This window comes from Oncorhynchus tshawytscha, linkage group LG02, assembly GCF_018296145.1.
Source record: "Oncorhynchus tshawytscha isolate Ot180627B linkage group LG02, Otsh_v2.0, whole genome shotgun sequence".
Lineage (NCBI taxonomy): Eukaryota > Metazoa > Chordata > Actinopteri > Salmoniformes > Salmonidae > Oncorhynchus > Oncorhynchus tshawytscha.
Window position 1 is genome coordinate 59,658,138 of NC_056430.1, and position 19,080 is coordinate 59,677,217.

Genomic DNA, 19,080 nt, shown 5'->3' on the forward strand with positions numbered 1-19,080 from the left:
CTCTGATGGAGAGCGTAGAACTGTCATCGTGGCATGCTTCAGTATTCCCCCTTCTCTCTAGAAGCATTTGTGTGCCCAGGCCCCATAGGCGTATCGAAAGAATCCCACCCCGGTCATCAACTGTACATTGGTCGAAAGTTTACATACACCTTAGCCAAATACATTTAATCTCAGTTTTTCACAATTCCTGACATTTAATCCTAGTAAAAATTCCCTATCTTAGGTCAGTTAGGATCACAACTTTATTTTAAGAATGTGAAATGTCAGAATAATAGTAGAGATAATGATTTATTTCAGCTTGTATTTCTTTCATCCCATTCTCAGTGGGTCAGAAGTGTACACACACTCAATTAGTATTTGGTAGCATTGCCTTTCATTAAAAAAAAAAAAAAAACTTGTGTCAAATGTTTCAGGCAGCCTTCCACAAGCTTCCCACAATAAATTGGGTGAATTTTGGCCCATTCCTCCTGACAGAGCTGAAATAACTGAGTCAAGTTTGCAAGGCCTCCTTGCTTGCACACACTTTTTTCAGTTCTGCCAACACATGTTCTATAGGATTGAGGTCAGGGCTTTGTGATGGCCTCTCCAATACCTTGACGTTGTTGTCCTTAAGCCATTTTGCCACAACTTTGTAAGTATGCTTGGGGTCATTGTCCATTTGGAAGATCCATTTGTGACCAAGCTTAATTTCCTGACTGATGTCTTGAGATGTTGCTTCAATATATCCACATCATTTTCCTCCTCATGATGCCATCTATTTTGTGAAGTGCACCAGTCCCTCCTGCAGCAAAACACCCTCACAACATGATGCTGCCACCCCCATGCTTCACGGTTGGGATGCTGTTCTTCGGCTTGCAAGCCTCCCCTTTTTTTTCCTCCAAGCATAACGATGGTCATTATGGCCAAAAAGTTATATTTTTGTTTCATCAGACCAGAGGACATTTGTCCCAAAAGTACGATCTTTGTCCCCATGTCCAGTTGCAAACCGTAGTCTGGCTTGTTTTATGGCGGTTTTGGAACAGTGGCTTCTTCCTTGCTGAGCGTCCTTTCAGGTTATGTCGATATAGGACTCGTTTTACTGTGGATATAGATACTTTGTACCTGTTTCCTCCAGCATCTTCTCAAGGTCCTTTGCTGTTGTTCTTGGGATTGATTTGCACTTTTCGCACCAACGTACGTTCATCTCTAGGAGACAGAACGCATCTCCTTCCTGAGTAGTATTACGGCTGCGTGTTCCCATGGTGTTTATACTTGCGTACTATTGTTTGTACAGATGAACGTGGTACCTTCAGGCGTTTGGAAATTGCTCCCATGGATAAACCAGACTTGTGGAGGTCTACAATTTTTTTTCTGAGGTCTTGGCTGATTTTCACATGATGTCAAGCAAAGAGGCACTGAGTTTGAAGGTAGGCCTTGAAATACATCCACAGGTACACCTCCAATTAACTCAAATGATGTCACTTAGCCTATCAGAAGCTTCTAATGCACAAAGTAGATGTCCTAACCAACTTGCCATAACTATAGTTTGTTAACAAGAAATTTGTGGAGTGGCTGAAAAACGAGTTTTAATGACTCCAACCTAAATGTATGTAAACTTCCGACTTCAACTGTAGCTGACAGATGTAGAGAGAGACAAGTGCCTTAGCAGAATGCACTCTAAAGCTTGTATGGTCCAGAGACGAGAACTCTACCATCTATGGGGAAAGCCTGGGCTCCTGACTGGGGCAATATAATTCTCCCCACTGCATGTTACAATATTAATCTATTTGTCACCTGTTAAACTGAATCTAAACTGAGATGCTCAAACAAGCACGTGTATCTGTAGTTGGTGTTCTTTAACTCTGAAATGCACTATACCGTGTAAGACAAAACCCACAAAGTAAAGACAACAGGCAAATGCATATGCAGTCTCAACTTCTAAATAGTGACAGCAAGTCTAGTTCAAACTACAGTAGGATAGTTCTCCTCATAGGTGAGTGAATCAGCCCATGCTTGATGAATGGCATGTGGTTGATCTCTTAGAGCAGGAAACAGGAGAGCTGAATAAATCATGTGAGACAAAAGTGAGAGACAAGAATGAATAAAACAAATCACAGTAAAGGAATGTAGTTTGTGAGTTAGAAAATAAACATCCTGACAGTCTGGGGCAGGGTGCTCTGCATTCATCCTACTCCAACTATTGACAGGGATAATGTGGCATTTCTTATTAACCAGTATGAATTAAATTAGTGGATCCTGCCTTGATGACCGTATTAGATTTACACTGCTAGTCCTATAGATTTTTGTAGTCTTAAATTATTACTTGAAATAAACTGATAGTCAAAATGCTCCTCATCTCAGAATGACATGCTAGCTAGTGATAAAGCTATCAGCTTCTGCTAGCTAGCAACATATCTACTTGTTGTAACTAGCTAGCTAACTATCAAGCTAGCTACATTACCGATGTTGCTGTGTTCTAAATTGGGAGTAATTTTACAGCTTGCATTGATTGTATCGTGTTTCTATAACTAAATAGTTCGATTACAAAAAAACACTTTACCTGATAGCAGTTTGTCGGACAGCGATCTCTTTCGAGGATTCACCAGCCGTTTACTACCTTTAGATAGGGACAACGTGATTGGCTGACATGATCAGCAGAGAGAGTACACAAGTTTTCATTCGTTTACAGTTTAGTACTGTTTGCCTATCCAGCAGGCGAACATACATTTTTTTTTTTTTAAATGTGCAAGAATTTACATTACCAACCAACAGAAATTCATATACACAATATGTAAAAACCAGCTCCTCCCTCGACAGAGTTTCGAACATTTCGAAAACTAAATCATAGTTTGCAACAGCCCACCACCTATATGAGGTAAAAGCTAATTGCAACTGAAAATTATAATTCCCTGGGGAGTTACTTCTTGCCTGGACCTCCGTGCAGTCAAGCAAAAAAACAAAACACTGTTGAGATTTAAAGCTACGGCTCTTACTACAATTTCTATTTCAGGTTAAAAAAAATAGACAAAAAAAAAAAAAATGTAAAAGAAGGAAAATGTATGTACATTTCAAAAACATTGCTATTACAATTTTACTGTAAGTGTTGGCTCAACGAGACAATTCTGTTTACATTACAGTGCTTAGAGGTGGGCAACTGTTGGGAGAGTGTCATGTGTTACCTCCGGAGGTAGCAGTCGAAAAGTGACAAGCTCGCAAGTTTACATTCCGGTATATGTGTAGCTGAGTGTATTTCTGCAAAAAGTCTAGTGAAAAAGTCTAGTGAAGACCCTCTTAGTGCGGGATATTCTCCTGCTCATTTCTTAAAGGTTAAGTCCCAGCTAGAGGGAGAGAGCAATCCAAATATTTATCCCTGGCGTAAATATGAGCTCCATCGTGATAACCAATCTTCTAGCTTGACGATTTGGAGGAAAAAACAATCACCGAAAGGATGCAGAGAGCAGCCCTAGAGTATTGTAAATTCATCATCCCACTTCCTACCAGCGTTTTTCTGTCACAGTGACACAGCTAATCTCTGTGAGGATGAGTTATCAGACCATCATCGGACCAGCATCTGTCAGAGGTCTGACTCAAGAGTGCCCCTTCTCCTCCCCCACTTTGTCTGAAGGAACCAAGAAAAAGGTTCTAAAGCAATTTAAATATATTTTTAAATGTTTATATCACACAAGCATTTGAAAATAATATCAACCACTACAGGTTGACACAAATATGGCATGTTTGTTCCTATATAGTGGGTGGCTAAGATGAAAAACATTGACTCAATTGTAATAGAGCAGGGGTTTCAAATCTGGTCCGGGACTTCCCTAAACTGAAACTATTTTTTCCTAGCCCAAAACTATAATACCTGATTTACCTAATCAACTAGTCATCAAGCCCTTGTGGTTGGGATTTGGTGCGGTAGTGTTGGGATAGAACAAAACCTATGCAGCCAGTCTGGGATGACCCAAGTAGCTAAATTGAAAGCAAAGTGAAAATGAGTGCAAAGCTGCCTGTTATGAGTGCAATAAGTTCCATCGCAACCTATTATAAACATAAAGCCCCCAGCTACTATCCAATCAAAGCCACATTGACATTATCCCACCCCTGGTTACCCAATATAGGCTTAAAAGGCCAAACGTAACACAATATCTCCAATTCATTTCCAGCGATTTTACCCGTCTGTCTGTTTAATGCGCACGTTTGTCTATCACTCTATAGTAGTGATGGGTCGTTCGCGAACGAGTCGGCTCTAAGAGCCGGCTCTTGTAGGTGAACGTTGGGGGCCGGCTCGCATGTCATAAGAGCAGAATCTATTTATAAAAATATATTTTTTAATTAAGATATGAATAATCAAAAGATTTAAATGAAAATAATGATCTAATTAAAAAAATTAATTAAAGAATAATATAGGCCTAAATGCTCAAGCGCACACATTCGTTCTGACTGTTTGCTCAGACTAACAGCCTCACCTGTTGTTCCTGTCAATCAGACACGCAGTGTCAACCAATGAACCAAAGATGCGTGAGGGAGGGCCGAGCCAACTCACTCACAGTCACACACTTAGCAGCCGAGGAGAGAGAGGAAGGACAGCTGTGAAAACAACAGCTGGAAAATTAGTCAGAAGCACAGTAGCATTTGGATGCATTTTAATAATGTAGACAATGTTAGAGCACAGTGTAGAATTTGCCAAAACAAAATCTCATATAAAGTCGGTTCTACGCACAACCTACACCGGCATATGCAAACTGTGCACCCAACTGTGAAGCTAGCTGTAGTGGAGCTTCGTGAAACTAGCATGCCTGCTAGTGATAGTGGTGGAGCCAGTGTATCCACTCAGTCAAGTAGGCCTACTCCGCAACCCACAGAAACACAGTCTTCTATGGACCTGTTCTGCCTGTGATTATTATTATTTGACCATGCTGGTCATTTATGAACATTTGAACATCTTGGCCATGTTCTGTTATAATCTCCACCTGGCACAGCCAGAAGAGGACTGGCCACCCCACATAGCCTGGTTCCTCTCTAGGTTTCTTCCTAGGTTTTGGCCTTTCTAGGGAGTTTTTCCTAACCACCGTGCTTCTACACCTGCATTGCTTAATGTTTGGGGTTTTAGGCTGGGTTTCTGTACAGCACTTTGAGATATCAGCTGATGTACGAAGGGCTATATAAATACATTTGATTTGATTTGGACCAGTTTATGCCAAAGTCTATGTCTGTAGCAAAACAAGGCCAAATTGATATGGCATTGGCTAAAATGATTGCCAGAGGACAGAGGTTTTAAAAATTATAGCAACAGTCTAAATCCAATGTACACAATTCCAAGCAGGAAAACCCTTTCAAAATCACTTATTCCTAAACTGTACGAGAGCACACAGGCTTCAGTGCGGGAAGGAGTCCAAAAAGCTACTGCAGTTTGCCTTACCACTGCTGGACATCAAGGGTAAACACTTCTTACATGTCGGTTACATGCCACTTCATTGAAGATTCTTTTTTTATGTCTAGCTGTCTTCTGGACTGCTTTGAGTTCGGCGACAGACACACCTCAGAGAACCTGGCAGAGGAACAGTTGAGAGTGGCCAGAGAATGGCAAGTAGACGAAAAAGTGGTCTGTTGTGTTAGCGACAATGCAGCTAACATAACCAATGCCATGAACATTTTTAAATGGACCCATCATCCATGTCTTGCCCACACAATCAACCTGATTGTAAGAGATGCTCTGAAGGTGATGAAGCCCACTGTGGACAAAGTGAAAGCAGCTGTGGAATACTTCCACAGGAGCACAGTAGGTGCTGAAAAACTAAAGTCTACACAACGCCAGATGGGGATGCCTGAGCTGAGACCTAAACAAGATTGCACTACAAGGTGGAATTCAACATTTTATATGTTGAAGCAGTTTCTTGAGTCAAAGAATGCCATCATCTCTACCCTGGCCATTGTCAATGCACCTGTTGATGCTCTGATCCAAGAGGAATGGGAGGTGGTGGAGGAGGTGTGCAGAGTCCTGGAACCCTTTGAGCAGGTCACTGTGGAGTTCAGTGGAGAGAGGTACAGTAAACAGTTATTGCTACATCATTATTTAATCCAGTATTATATATGTATATGAGCAGTAGATGAGAATGTAGTATCAGTAGACAAAACATGAACCTGAACTAATAAGTTACTGTTCTCTCTTTTCAGCTATGTGACAGCCTCAAAAATGACACTACTGTGTAAGGGTCTGCAGCGAATCACAGCCAACCACCAGGGAGAAGCAAATGTAACCACAGGACATGTGACAGAGTTGATGGACACCCTATGTTCATCAATGGACAGAAAGTTCCACAGAATGGAATATAATCATGTGCTATCAGAAACCGCTGCACTTACACAGTAGTGTGCCAGAGCAATTGATGCCAGAGCGATTGATGCCAGAGCAATTGATGAGGCTCTTCAAAGAATAACCCCATCAAAAGGGAGGGACAGCCCCAGCAGTCAGCTGGCTCAGGCAGGGCAACAGGAAGAAGAGGGATCAGATGGAGCAGAAGCACCAGCAGTAGTGCCACAAACGTCTGCTGTTTGGATGCTGTTTGACGAGAGAGCAACTGGGGATGCAGCACGAAGGAATCCCTCAGCAGATGCCATAATGGAGGTACGATCCTATTTGGAGGAGCCCCTGGTGGAAGAACAAGGCCTCTGTCTACCTACGGCTTACCAAAGTCATGACAGGGAGACTCTGCATAGTGGCCACATCCGTTCCCTCTGAGGGCGTCTTCTCGAAAACGGGACAAATAATTACTGAGAGAAGAAACTGCATCAGCCCCTCGAAAGGGAGGCAGCTTGCATTTCTGAATGCAAATCTCTCTCTCTCTCATAAAAGCTAAATATGGTCAGCATTGCTGTGTGCTGCTGGTTATAACATGGCAATAAAGAAGAAAAACGGACCCGGACGTGTTTAATGTATCAAAACATGTCATTTTCTTAACCCATCTAGTGACTAAATGACAGCATAGGTTTCAAGTATCATGCTAGCTAGACTTGCGTTTTAGCCCGGGAGAAGTTACAGGAGAGACGGGTGGGACGAAAGTAACACAATCTAAACTGATGAGCACATGCCATGGTCTCCTCTAGTTCATATTGCTTTTATAGTGTTAGCAAAGTACAGTATAAACAAGTGACCATATTATTATATATGACATTAGAATTATGCCTTAATCAATTGACTTGATGTATCAGTTAAAAACAGTGGTCAAAAATATCTTTATGGCTCTGGTGGTCAATTACCTTATGTCAAGCCATGGAAATGCATGATGAATTTGCAGTTTGTGAAGAGAATAAAGACATTTATTCTATCACGAGGAGCGTGCATGACAAGGATTACTAAAGCGCACCTGATTGGAAGGACTAATTTTGAACATGTTTAAACAATTTTGAAAATTGTGAAAAAATTCCTTTTAAAATGAGATGAGAAAATATGGTTAATATAGCTATTATGTAATCCATTTTTGTCCGATTTAATATTGTAAGGAAAAATATTGTGGTGGCGCAAAATTGCGATGTTGTTTTTTCATTTCCATTTTTGATGTCATTTAAAAAAAAAGTCATGCTAGAAAAGGTTGGAGAACCCTGCTGTACACCTACAGTGCCTTTTAAATGAAAGTGTGACCAAGTTCTCTTCACATTATGTCCCAGTCATTTCAGAAAGTGTCCTTTTGTCTTCATTTGACTTCTTATGTGGTTAAACCTAACAGATGTAGGATCTTAATGATTATTATTTGTTTTATTGTTACATATTGTATTTCCTGCTGTAGCAAACTGGCTCAAATTAAGATCCTACATCTGTACTTCACCTCCCGAGAATCACACAAAGCTGATTTTGTTTATTTCAGGTAGGACTACTGCTGTTTGCTTGGACACTGCTAATTTTCACAACATTCGTTTCCACATAATAACGGCCTCACGAGAATCGAACTAAGGGGTTGCATAGATATTGTCACGGCTCTTATCAAAAAACGACTTAATGCATAAAAATAGAGTTTGCTCAATGTAGGCCCTTGAGCATACTTCCTGAACAGATTGAACAGAATAGGAACGCTTTTATTCACTTTTCATTAAAAAGAAGCACAGATGTAATTTGCTATTATGAGGCTGGTTTAAGCTTTAAAGCAGCAGACGTGAACCCACATCAAGGGGTGGATCTCAGCAATCAGAGTCTCTAGTGTCGTCTTGAATACTAATGTGATGCAATACCTTACAGCCAGGTGTACACAAACAGGAAAGAAATGTTTTTCAGCACAATCCACTTTACTCTGACCTCAATTTCACCAAATGAGAAATAATCCAGGTCCATCAATGCTCTATGCATTTAAAGGTCACTAAGAGTAATATGGACATGAAAACATGTCACGAATCTCGCCGAAGATGGTGCCTCTTCCTGTTCGGGCGGCACTCGGCGGTCGTCGTCGCCGGCCTATTAGCTGCCATCGATTCCCTTTCCGTTTGTTTCTGTTTATTGGGTTTAATTGGGTACACCTGTTTTGAGTTAGTGTTTGTTTGTAGGGTATTTAAGGGCACTAGGCCCGCTGGGTATTTGTGCGGGCTTGATCTCTGTTATTTTGGTGTTGGTGTATAAGTGTATTTCTCATTATTTTCCGGACAGTTTTAGTCCTGTGTATTTTGGACGGGTGGTTTCTTACGCCCTAGTGTTGGCATGTCCATGTCTCCACTGTCATTGGAATAAATAGATTCAAGTACGATATTACCTGCTCTCTGCGTTTGACTCCTCCACCGCACCATTTGTAGAAGTCGTAACAAAACACACCATTTTAGTATGCAATTGTTTTCGAGTGTCAGATTTTGACTATACATACAGATACCAAAGATGGCCTCTTGGCCATGTCTCCCTCTTGTCTTCTAGCCTCAATGCCACTTCCTGGATAAATTAAGGTTTAAAAATTAAGAATAAATAAACCCTCACCTAATATGGCCACAACCTCATCGTCCTGGATGACCTCCAAGGACCCGGACACCACAAAGCAGAGGCTGTCTACGCTTTCGCCCGCGTGGTAGATGAGGTCTCCGGGGGCACTGTGGATGGTCTGGAACTCCATGGCCAGGGCCCGTAGGCACCAGTCGCTCGCGAGTCTGAAGGCTGGGTGCTCCTTGAACACCTTTCTGTTAAGATGGACGCAAATGTCCGCCCGCATGTCCTTGGGGCAGATCTGCAACACCTGCGCAAGACGAAGGTTACTTATACATATTCACAAATTGGTTGTGGTATTTTCTCATGGAGTTGGTAAACATCAACAAATAGGGCACTGATAGCTGTCAGTGTTGCTAATTAGCATGCTAACCTTATCTTGCTATCTTGCTAACCTTGTCTAACTAGCTAATGTTATGGTGTTGCATTTTATTTTATTGCATTTTTTTACAACATCATATTCAAAAGATTAGCCAGCTGGCACTATGGCTGGTTCTGGAGCTGGATTTGTCATAAGCATTGATTTATGGAAAAGTTTGCCACAGATGGAAACCACTGCCCTATCTTTGACTTCGCCATATATTGTTATCTACAAAGTTTTGGCATCGTTCATAAATTGCAGCCGCAAATCCACCTTATAAATAGATGAAATGATAAGATGAAGCCCCAGTAATATGGTTAACTGTTGAAAGATAGCTGATATGTGTTTTTATACATTGTAATGGACATGGTGCAATCTTTGGCAGGAAGGTTTCTCGCAGGCTTTGACTGCGGTACAGCAAAGCCAAGTCAGCCTGTGCTCACAGGGGAAGTGAAATCATAGCCTACAATAACACATTTCTTGTTAACAAATGATAGTTTTGGCAAGTCGGTTAAGACATCTACTTTGTACTTTGTCTACTTTTACAGACAGATTATTTCACTTATAATTCACTGTATCACAATTCCAGTGGGTCAGACGTTTACATACACTAAGTTGACTGTGCTTTTAAACAGCTTATATAAATACCATGGGACCACGCAGCCGTCATACCACTCAGGAAGGAGACGAGTTCTGTCTCCTAGAGATGAACGTACTTTGGTGCGAAAAGTGCAAATCAATCCCAGAACAACAGCAAAGGACCTTGTGAAGATGCTGGAGGAAACAGGTACAAAAGTATCTATATCCACAGTAAAAGTGTGTCCTATATCGACATAACCTGAAAGGCTGCTCAGCAAGGAAGAAGCCACTGCTCCAAAACCGCCATAGAAAAGCTAGACTACGGTTTACAACTGCACATAGGGTACAAAGATCGTACTTTTTGGAGAAATGTCCTCTGGTTTGATGAAACAAAAATAGAACTGTTTGGCCATAATGACCATCGTTATGTTTGGAGGAAAAAGGGGGAGGCTTGCAAGCCGAAGAACACCATGCCAACCGTGAAGCACGGGGGAGCAGCACCATGTTGTGGGGGTGCTTTGCTGCAGCAGGGACTGGTGCACTTCACAAAATAGATGGCATCATGAGGAAAGAAAATGTGGTGGATATATTGAAGCAACATCTCAAGACATCAGTCAGGAAGCTAAAGCTTGGTCGCAAATGGGTCTTTCAAATGGACAATGACCCAAGCATACTTACAAAGTTGTGGCAAAATGACTTAAGGACAACAACATCAAGGAATTGTAGTGGCCATCACAAAGCCCTGACCTCAATCCCATAGAAAATTTGTGGTCAGAACTGAAAAAGCGTGTGCGAGGAAGGAGGCCTAAAAACCTGACTCAGTTACACCAGCTCTGTCAGGAGGAATGGGATAAAATTCACCCAATTTATTGTGGGAAGCTTGTGGAAGGCTACCCAAAATGTTTGACCCAAGTTAAACAATTTAAAGGCAATGCTACCAAATACTAATTGAGTGTATGTAAACTTCTGACCCACAGGGAATGTGATGAAAGAAATAAAAGCTGAGATAAATCATTCTCTCTACTATTATTCTGACATTTCACATTCTTAAAATAAAGTGGTGATCCTAACTGACCTAAGATAGGGATTTTTTACTAGGATTAAATGTCAGGAATTGTGAAAAACTGAGTTGAAATGTATTTGGCTAAGGTGTATGTAAACCTCCGACTTCAGCTGTAACTATAAGTTCCACATTCACACAGATGGGCAGTCGAATTTGTCACTTCAAGCCCAAAGATATCATACTTTGACAAAAATGATGACTTATTGACTTAAATCGTTGTGCAACATAATGGGTAAGCTCTGGCCATAGTATTTCAGCTCAAAAAAGTGGATTTCTACTGGTGTGGGCATTTAACAAGTCTTAAATAAGCCAAAATTTCCCCCCAAAAAGAATGATCCCTTTAACATCAACTTCAAAGGGGTGAATCTTTGCAAATGTCTCTCCCTGTTCTGGAAATAGGGGGCCAATTGCACATGATTACCTCTGAACCTCTTATTGTGTCAAATGTTAAGAGGTCATACCCAACAGGCATTTGCAGGACCAGGTCAGGAATAATTCTAATTTAGGATGAGCCAGAAGACAATTAGGACCGGTAATGTTGAAGTATGACAGTAGTTGACAGAACATCAGATTGTATTTGTAGTTCAGTATGAATCTATTCCCTTTTGACATAATACAATAATAAAAATAAATTGTAGGGATGTGCATTATTCCCTTTCAAGACGATTCGACGCGTATCTAGATGCATGGGCTCTGATACGATACAGGAACACTAAGTTTTAGTTTGAAACAATTTGGTACGATTCGGTTGAATTAGAGAATGAGTCAATGCGATATGATTCGATGCACTAATAGTTGTTGCATAAACACATTCATTTTCCATTCTAAATTCAAATCTGCTGCTGATGGAACTCTTGAGCTGGGCCTCTCTGAGCTGGATCTGTCTGAGTTGATGTGTACATGTGTATGTGGAAATTATGCTATGGTGTATACCAGGGCTGCCCAACCCTCTTCCTGGAGATCTACCATCCTGTGGGTTTTACAGTCCAACCCTAATTTAACACACCTGATTCTACTAATTAGCTGCTCAACCAAGACCTTAACTATCTGAATCAGATATTCTAAATTAGGGTTGGACTGAAAACCTACAGGACAGTAGATCTCCAGGAAGAGGGTTGGGCAGCCCTGGTGCATACTGTGTAGGCACCTAATCTGAGCCATAAAGGAGACTTGCCATCTACCACTCTATCAGGAGCCATAAAGGAGACTTGCCATCTACCACTCTATCAGATTACCACCCACTAATTAACTTGTCAGTAAATATTTAGCACAATTTTGGATCATACCATCTCAAAATCGAATGGTTTTGACCGTTTGGAAGTGTAGTGAGTTTATTTTCTCCTCCCACTTTAGCCATGATTAGTGCACCTCCCAAAAGTGATTCCTTGTTATGAAATTATGAACTTTGACCTGTATGTCTAAAAATGACCATGTACACTGATTGTTTAAAGTAAAACCAACCACACTATTGCTGATGGGTTTTGTGCAGCAAAACTATTGCTGAACAATCTAAATCAAATCTATTGTAAACCACGCTCAGCAGGTACAGTGGCTTGCGAAAGTATTCACCCCACTTGGCATTTTTCCTATTTTGTTGCCTTACAACCTGTAATTAAAATGTATTTTTGGGGGGGTTGTATCATTGATTTAGACAACATGCCTACCACTTTGAAGATGCAAAATATATTTTTTTGTGAAACAAACAAGAAATAAGACAAAAAAAATGGAAAACTTGAGTGTACATAACCATTCACCCACCCCAAAGTCAATTATTTTTGCAGCAATTACAGCTGCAAGTCCGTATGTCTCCATAAGCTTGGCACATCTAGCCACTGGGATTTTTGCCCATTCTTCAAGGCAAAACTGCTCCAGCTCCTTCAAGTTGGATGGGTTCAACTGGTGTACAGCAATCTTTAAGTCATACCACAGATTCTCAATTGGATTGAGGTCTGGGATTTGACTAGGCCATTCCAAGACATTTAAATGTTTCCCCTTAAACCACTCAAGTGTTGCTTTAGCGGTATGCTTAGGGTCATTGTCCTGCTGGAAGGAACCTCCGTCCCAGTCTCAAATCTCTGGAAGACTGAAACAGGTTTCCCTCAAGAATTTCCCTGTATTTAGCGCCATCCATCATTCCTTCAATTCTGACCCATTTCCTAGTCCCTGCCAATGAAAAATATCCCCACAACATGTTGCTGCCACCACCATGCTTCGCTGTGGGGATAGTTTTCTCAGGGTGAGGTGTTGGGTTTGCACCAGACATATCATTTTCCTTGATGGTCAAAAATCTTATTTTTAGTCTCATCTGACCAGAGCACCTCCCACATGACTTTTGGTGATCACCAAAAGTGTTTGCTTATTTTTTTCTTTAAGCAATGGATTTTTTCTGGACACTCTTCTGTAAATCCCAGCTCTGTGGAGTCTACGGCTTAAAGTGGTCCTATGGACAGATACTCCAATCTCCACTGTGGAGCTTTGTAGCTCCTTCAGGGTTATCTTTGGTCTCTTTGTTGCCTCTCTGATTAATGCCCTCCTTGCCTGGTCTGTGAGTTTTGGTGGGCGGCCCTCTCTTGGCAGGTTTGTTGTGGTGCCATAGTCTTTCCATTTTTTTGTAATAGATTTAATGGTGCTCCGTAGGATGTTCAAAGTTTCCGATTTTTTTTATAACCCAACCCTGATCTGTACTTTTCCACAATTTTGTCCCTGACCTGTTTGGAGAGCTCCTTGGTCTACATGGTGCCGCTTGCTTGGTGGTTCCTCTTGCTTAGTGTTGTTGCAGACTCTGGGGCCTTTCAGAACTGATGTATATATACTGAGATCATGTGACAGATCATGTGACACTTAGATTGCACACAGGTGGACTTTATTTAACTAATGCGACTTCTGAAGGTAATTGGTTGCGCCAGATCTTTAATAGGGGCTTCATAGCAAAGGGGGTGAATACAGCACCTTTCCGTTTTAAATCTTTTAGAATTCCATTTCACTTCACCAAAGTGGACTATTTTGTGTATGTCCATTACATGAAATCCAAATAAAAATTACAGGTTGTAATGCAACAAAATAGGAAAAACACTAAGTGCGGGATGAATACTTTTGCAAGGCACTGTATATCTAGATGAGAGTTATGTTTCTGGTAGCTTACTTTTATTCTGGTTAAAACACAATTTTCAACAGTGCATTGATCACAATAACCTAGCAAATTACATTGTCACTCAACTAATAAACCCTAATTTCACGCAAGCCATTTTAGCATTCGAACACAGATGTGCAAGATCAGGAACAGGCCTTCTACCTTGCTTTGGTCAGCGCACGAAGCTGGGCACAGTGTGCAGTTTGACTACGCTACTGATATTCCCTGGGGTAGATCAATGACTGTCAACAGTTACATGCTTTTATTTTGACACTGAAGGAGCGGACACATCAGTTGTCCCAAAATATGAGGTCGTTTTGGAAGGTAAAAAGAAAGTAATATGAGAAAAAAATGTTAGTGAATCGGTGGTTCGTAGCGTTTGAATTGATTTTCTGACTAATGCATGTTACATTTGGATCGGTATGGGGTCCGAGGACTGATGCAGTCATATCTTAAAGATTTGAATCGGGGGCCGATGAGTATCGGTAAATCATTTCATCCCTAATAAATTGTATCAATATAATAATAATTATAATAAATGTATAATAATGGTATAACAACGATAACATAATACCACCAACACATACCAGTAATATCCATGGTGATGCATAACTTTTGCTTCCACAGACCAACTTAGCCATAAAATAAAGATGCATACTGTGAGACGGTAACAAAATGGTATGGAAGGTTTGTACAACGTTTGCGTTACCTTGTCTGTATCGATGCCTCTAGACATGGACCACGTGGAGACAATGTAGTCCATGACGCGTTCGCTGAGGCCCTTGGGCACCTGGTAGAGCTTGAGGAAGTCGCGGACGCTGTTGAGCATCTCGTGGTAGCGGTTGGTGTTGGCGTACATCTGCTGGAAGATGGTAGTCACGTTACCGAAGATGGTGGCATACAGGAGTGCTGGAAAAGACCAAGAAAGAGTGTGGTCAATGTACTGGCAAATATGGCGCACTGTAAATGTGTCAACTAAAGGATTCTAGCAAACGCTCCAAGGGACCCTTAAAATGATGAGCTGGTGAGTATAATGGTTTTGAGTTTATTAGCATTTTTCCAGTGACAAGACTGTTCAGTGTATTATTAATTGTGAAAGAACAGAGCACTAGGGACCCCAAGTGACCATTCTTGACAGTCTGTAAATCTATCACAATAATATCGCCATATTCACAGTCATAACTTGGAAACATCATTATGCGCCCTTGCAAATGCAGCGATGTGTGTAACAAAACAACAGTGGCATGTTACATTTATCGTATCTTCTTCTCCATGGACATTATCCCTCCATTGGTCATAATGGGCTTTTGGAGATGGTCTGTAAACACAAATGGTGTCACGCTCTCTCTCACTTCCCACTGACTGCTAACCAATCAGCCATCGCTCATTCTGTGTCTCGATCCCGCAGCTAGCCAATCAATATTGGCTCTCACAATTCACACCCATGTCAGCACTTTGCCTGACAATGTGTCACCCAGTTCCCCTTCCAGTGTCCCACTCCTTCCCAGCAGGGTCAGATAAATTGATTTAGGTTCTGTCAACCATTAGCGACACTGGTGGCATCCATTTTCAAGGGAAGTGAAACATAGTGCTCGTTTTCATTCGTTCAGGTGGCACACCATAATCACTGGCTTTATTATAACCAAGGGGTCATCATAATTGTTATAGGGGATATTGTGCAACCTTGCAAAGGACATTTTAGAAGGTGGATGACATGACTATATTACTGAAGTTGCGGTGTTCTTGTTGACGCAATCGATCCTCGCAGAGGCAGCGAGCGAGCACAACAGGTAAACAGTCAGGGGGACGAGAGAGGGCCTGTCAGATACACAATGGGGTGACGCTCAGAGGCATTAGGCTGGGCTAAAAATGTCTGTGTCATTTTTCCAGCACAGCAGTGATGAGTGACGGGCCAAATAGACCTGTCTGATCAAGCCACACAACTGAATTATGGGAAGCTGCCTGGTATAAAATGCAACAGTATACTGTTGACTCCTGTTAAATGCAACAGCGTGGGACTGTCTTGACAACCTACACTAAGCTGGATCATTCAGTTATCAGAAGAAATGTCAAGGATCTCTCTGTACTTTGCTCCGTTCATCTTTCCCTCGATCCTGACTATTGTCCCTGCCGCTGAAAAACATCCCCACAGCATGATGCTACCACCACCATGCTTCACCATAGGGATTGTTTTGGTCAGGTGATGAGCAGTGCCCGGTTTCATCCAGACGTGACGTTTGGCATTCAGGCCAAAGTGTTCCATCTTGGTTTCATCAGACCAAAGAATCTTGTTTCTCATGGTCAGAGTCCTTTAGGTGCCTTTTGGCAAACTCCAAGCGGGCTATCATGTGCTTTTTACTGAGGAGTGGCTTCTGAGTGCTGCAGAGATGGTTGTCCTTCTGGAAGGTTCTTCCATCTCTACAGAGGAACTCTGGAGCTCTGTCAGAGTGACCATCGGGTTCTTGGTCACCTCCCTAACCAAGGCCCTTCTCCCCCGATTGCTCAGTTTGGCCGGGCAGCCAGCTCTAGGAAGAGTGGTTCTTGTGGTTCCAAACTTCTTCAATTTGAGAATGATGGAGGCCACTTTGTTCTTGGGGACACGCAGCCGTCATACCACTCAGGAAGGAGACGCGTTCTGTCTCCTAGAGATGAACGTACTTTGGTGCGAAAAGTGCATATCAATCCCAGGACAACAGCAAAAGACCTTGTGAAGATGCTGGAGGAAACAGGTACAAAAGTATCTATATCCACAGTAAAACATGTCCTATATTGACATAACCTGACCTTCATGTCTTAAAGTAATGATGGACTGTCGTTTCTCTTTGCTTATTTGAGCTGTTCTTACCATAATATGGACTTGGTCTTTTACCAAATAGGGCTATCTTCTGTATACCACCCCTACCTTGTCACAACACAACTGATAGGCTCAAACGCATTAGGAAGGAAAGAAATTCCACAAATTTAACTTTTAACAAGACACCTGTTCATTGAAATGCATTCCAGGTGACTACATCAAGATGCTGGTTGAGAGAATGCCAAGCGTGTGCAAAGCTGTCATCATGGCAAAGGGTGGCTACTTTGAAGAATATAAAATTATAAAATATATATACTTTTTTGGTTACTACATGATTCCATATGTGTTATTTCATAGTTTTGATGTCTTCATTATTATTCTACAATGTAGAAAATAGTACAAATAAAGATAACCCCTTGAACGAGTAGGTGTGCCCAAGCTTGTGACTGGTGCTGTGTACTGGAAAATGAAAGCATGCATTGGTCTCACAGAGGATCTGAGATTCTGAGGTCAATTCGAGTTCTTATCCACTACTTACAGTAGTGGACCCCTCTACATGTGACATTCTTCACATTAACTAGTGGAAATGTAACCAGGCTTTGGGGCTAGGAGAAACTGGGGTAGTGAAACTATGCTGTGTGTGGTCTGCCGAACCAGGTGCTTTCATAGGGATCATCTATTTTTACCATTGGATTCTTGAGGCGGCTCAAGAAGTAGTCTCAGGTACTCAGTGCATCAATAAAAAGATCAGTCCAAGTAATAAGGCACAGCAGATTTAGAGTAATTTTAGATTGTTAAGATATTCACAAATTACTACGGTAATGAGCTAAAATGGTCTACCTGGACATTGGTTGCCATGGCAACAACTTCCCACAAATCTAGTACCATGCAGTGGTCCTAACACTCAGTGTGTTTGATTGTCCGTGCAACACATTAAGTGTGACTCCTAAATCTAAATTAAACCCAGAGCTAGCTGACAAGCCACTTAACTCATGTCTGGGGCTTATTCCAGGCTGGCTCGCACACAGTCATTCCTCAGAGTATAATCACCTTGCCCTGAAGGCACAAACTCTCACTACTTCTCAACTCCAAATGTTGCCTCATGGGGGGAGTGATCACCATTAGGGCTTGCCGTCAAGCACAGGGTCTCTCTTTGGTGACACTTGGATAAGGCAGCAAGCTGGGCTTTAGCTGCAGGTAGCTAACTGTCAGAGTGAGGAGTGTGTGTGTGTGTGTGTGCGTGTGCTAGGGTTGAAATTGCATGTTGCCCAGAGCTTTTGTTCTAGATCATTGACACCGAATGTGTCTGCTGGTTGTGTGAGACAATACGAGTCCAAAACACCCCCTGTGATCGTATATTCCCCAGGACTTGTGTTAGGCTTGAACCATTGCCATCGCACTGCACACTGCCCTATCCCATCTGGGCAAGAGGAATACCTATGTAAGAATGCTGTTCATTGACTATAACTCAGCCTTCAACACCATAGTACCCTCCAAGCTCGTCATTAAGCTCGGGGCCCTGGGCCTGAACCCTGCCCTGTGCAACTGGGTCTTGGACTTCCTGACGGGCCACCCCCAAGTTAGGAAACAATACCTCCACTTTGCTGATCCTCAACACAGGGGCCCCACAAGGGTGTGTGCTCAAGCCCCTCCTGTACTCCCTGTTCCCATGACTGTGTGGCCAAGCACGCCTCCAACTTGATTACCAACAATGACAAGACAGCCTACAGGGAGGTGAGGGCCTTGGCGGAGTGGTGCCAGCAAAATAACCTCTCCCTTAACGTCAACAAAATGAAGGTGCTAATCGTGGACTTCAAGAAACAGCAGAGGGAGCACGCCCATATCCACATCGACGGGGCCGCAGTGGAGAAGGTGAAAAGCTTCAAGTTCTTCGGGGTACACGTCACTGACAATCTGAAATGGTCCACCTACACATGCAGTGTGGTGAAGAAGGCGCAACAGCGCCTCTTCAACCTCAGGAGACTGAAGAAATTTGGCTTGGCCCCTAAGACCCTCACAAACCTTTACAGATGCACAATTGAGAGCATCCTGTCGGGCTGTATCACCGCCGGATATGGCAACTGCACCGCGAGCAACCGCAGGGCTCTCCAGAGGGTGGTGCGGTCTACCCAACGCATCACCAGGGGCACACTGCCTGCCCTTCAGGATAACTACAGCACCAGATGTCACAGGAAGGACAAAAAGATCTTCAAGGACATCA

At 42.2% G+C, this 19,080-nt stretch overlaps 1 protein-coding gene across 1 annotated transcript in view; it reads right to left on the bottom strand.

Moving 5' to 3' along the window:
* LOC112265849 (potassium voltage-gated channel subfamily H member 1) overlaps positions 1-19,080 on the bottom strand; it is a 53,167-nt gene that overhangs the window by 18,046 nt on the left and 16,041 nt on the right. Inside the window, exons 9-10 of the mRNA XM_024443401.2 lie at positions 14,775-14,974; positions 8,930-9,182 (exon numbers count right to left, since the gene is read on the bottom strand). Coding sequence (XP_024299169.1) covers positions 8,930-9,182; positions 14,775-14,974 — 453 coding nt within the window. The remainder of the gene's footprint in view (positions 1-8,929; positions 9,183-14,774; positions 14,975-19,080) is intronic.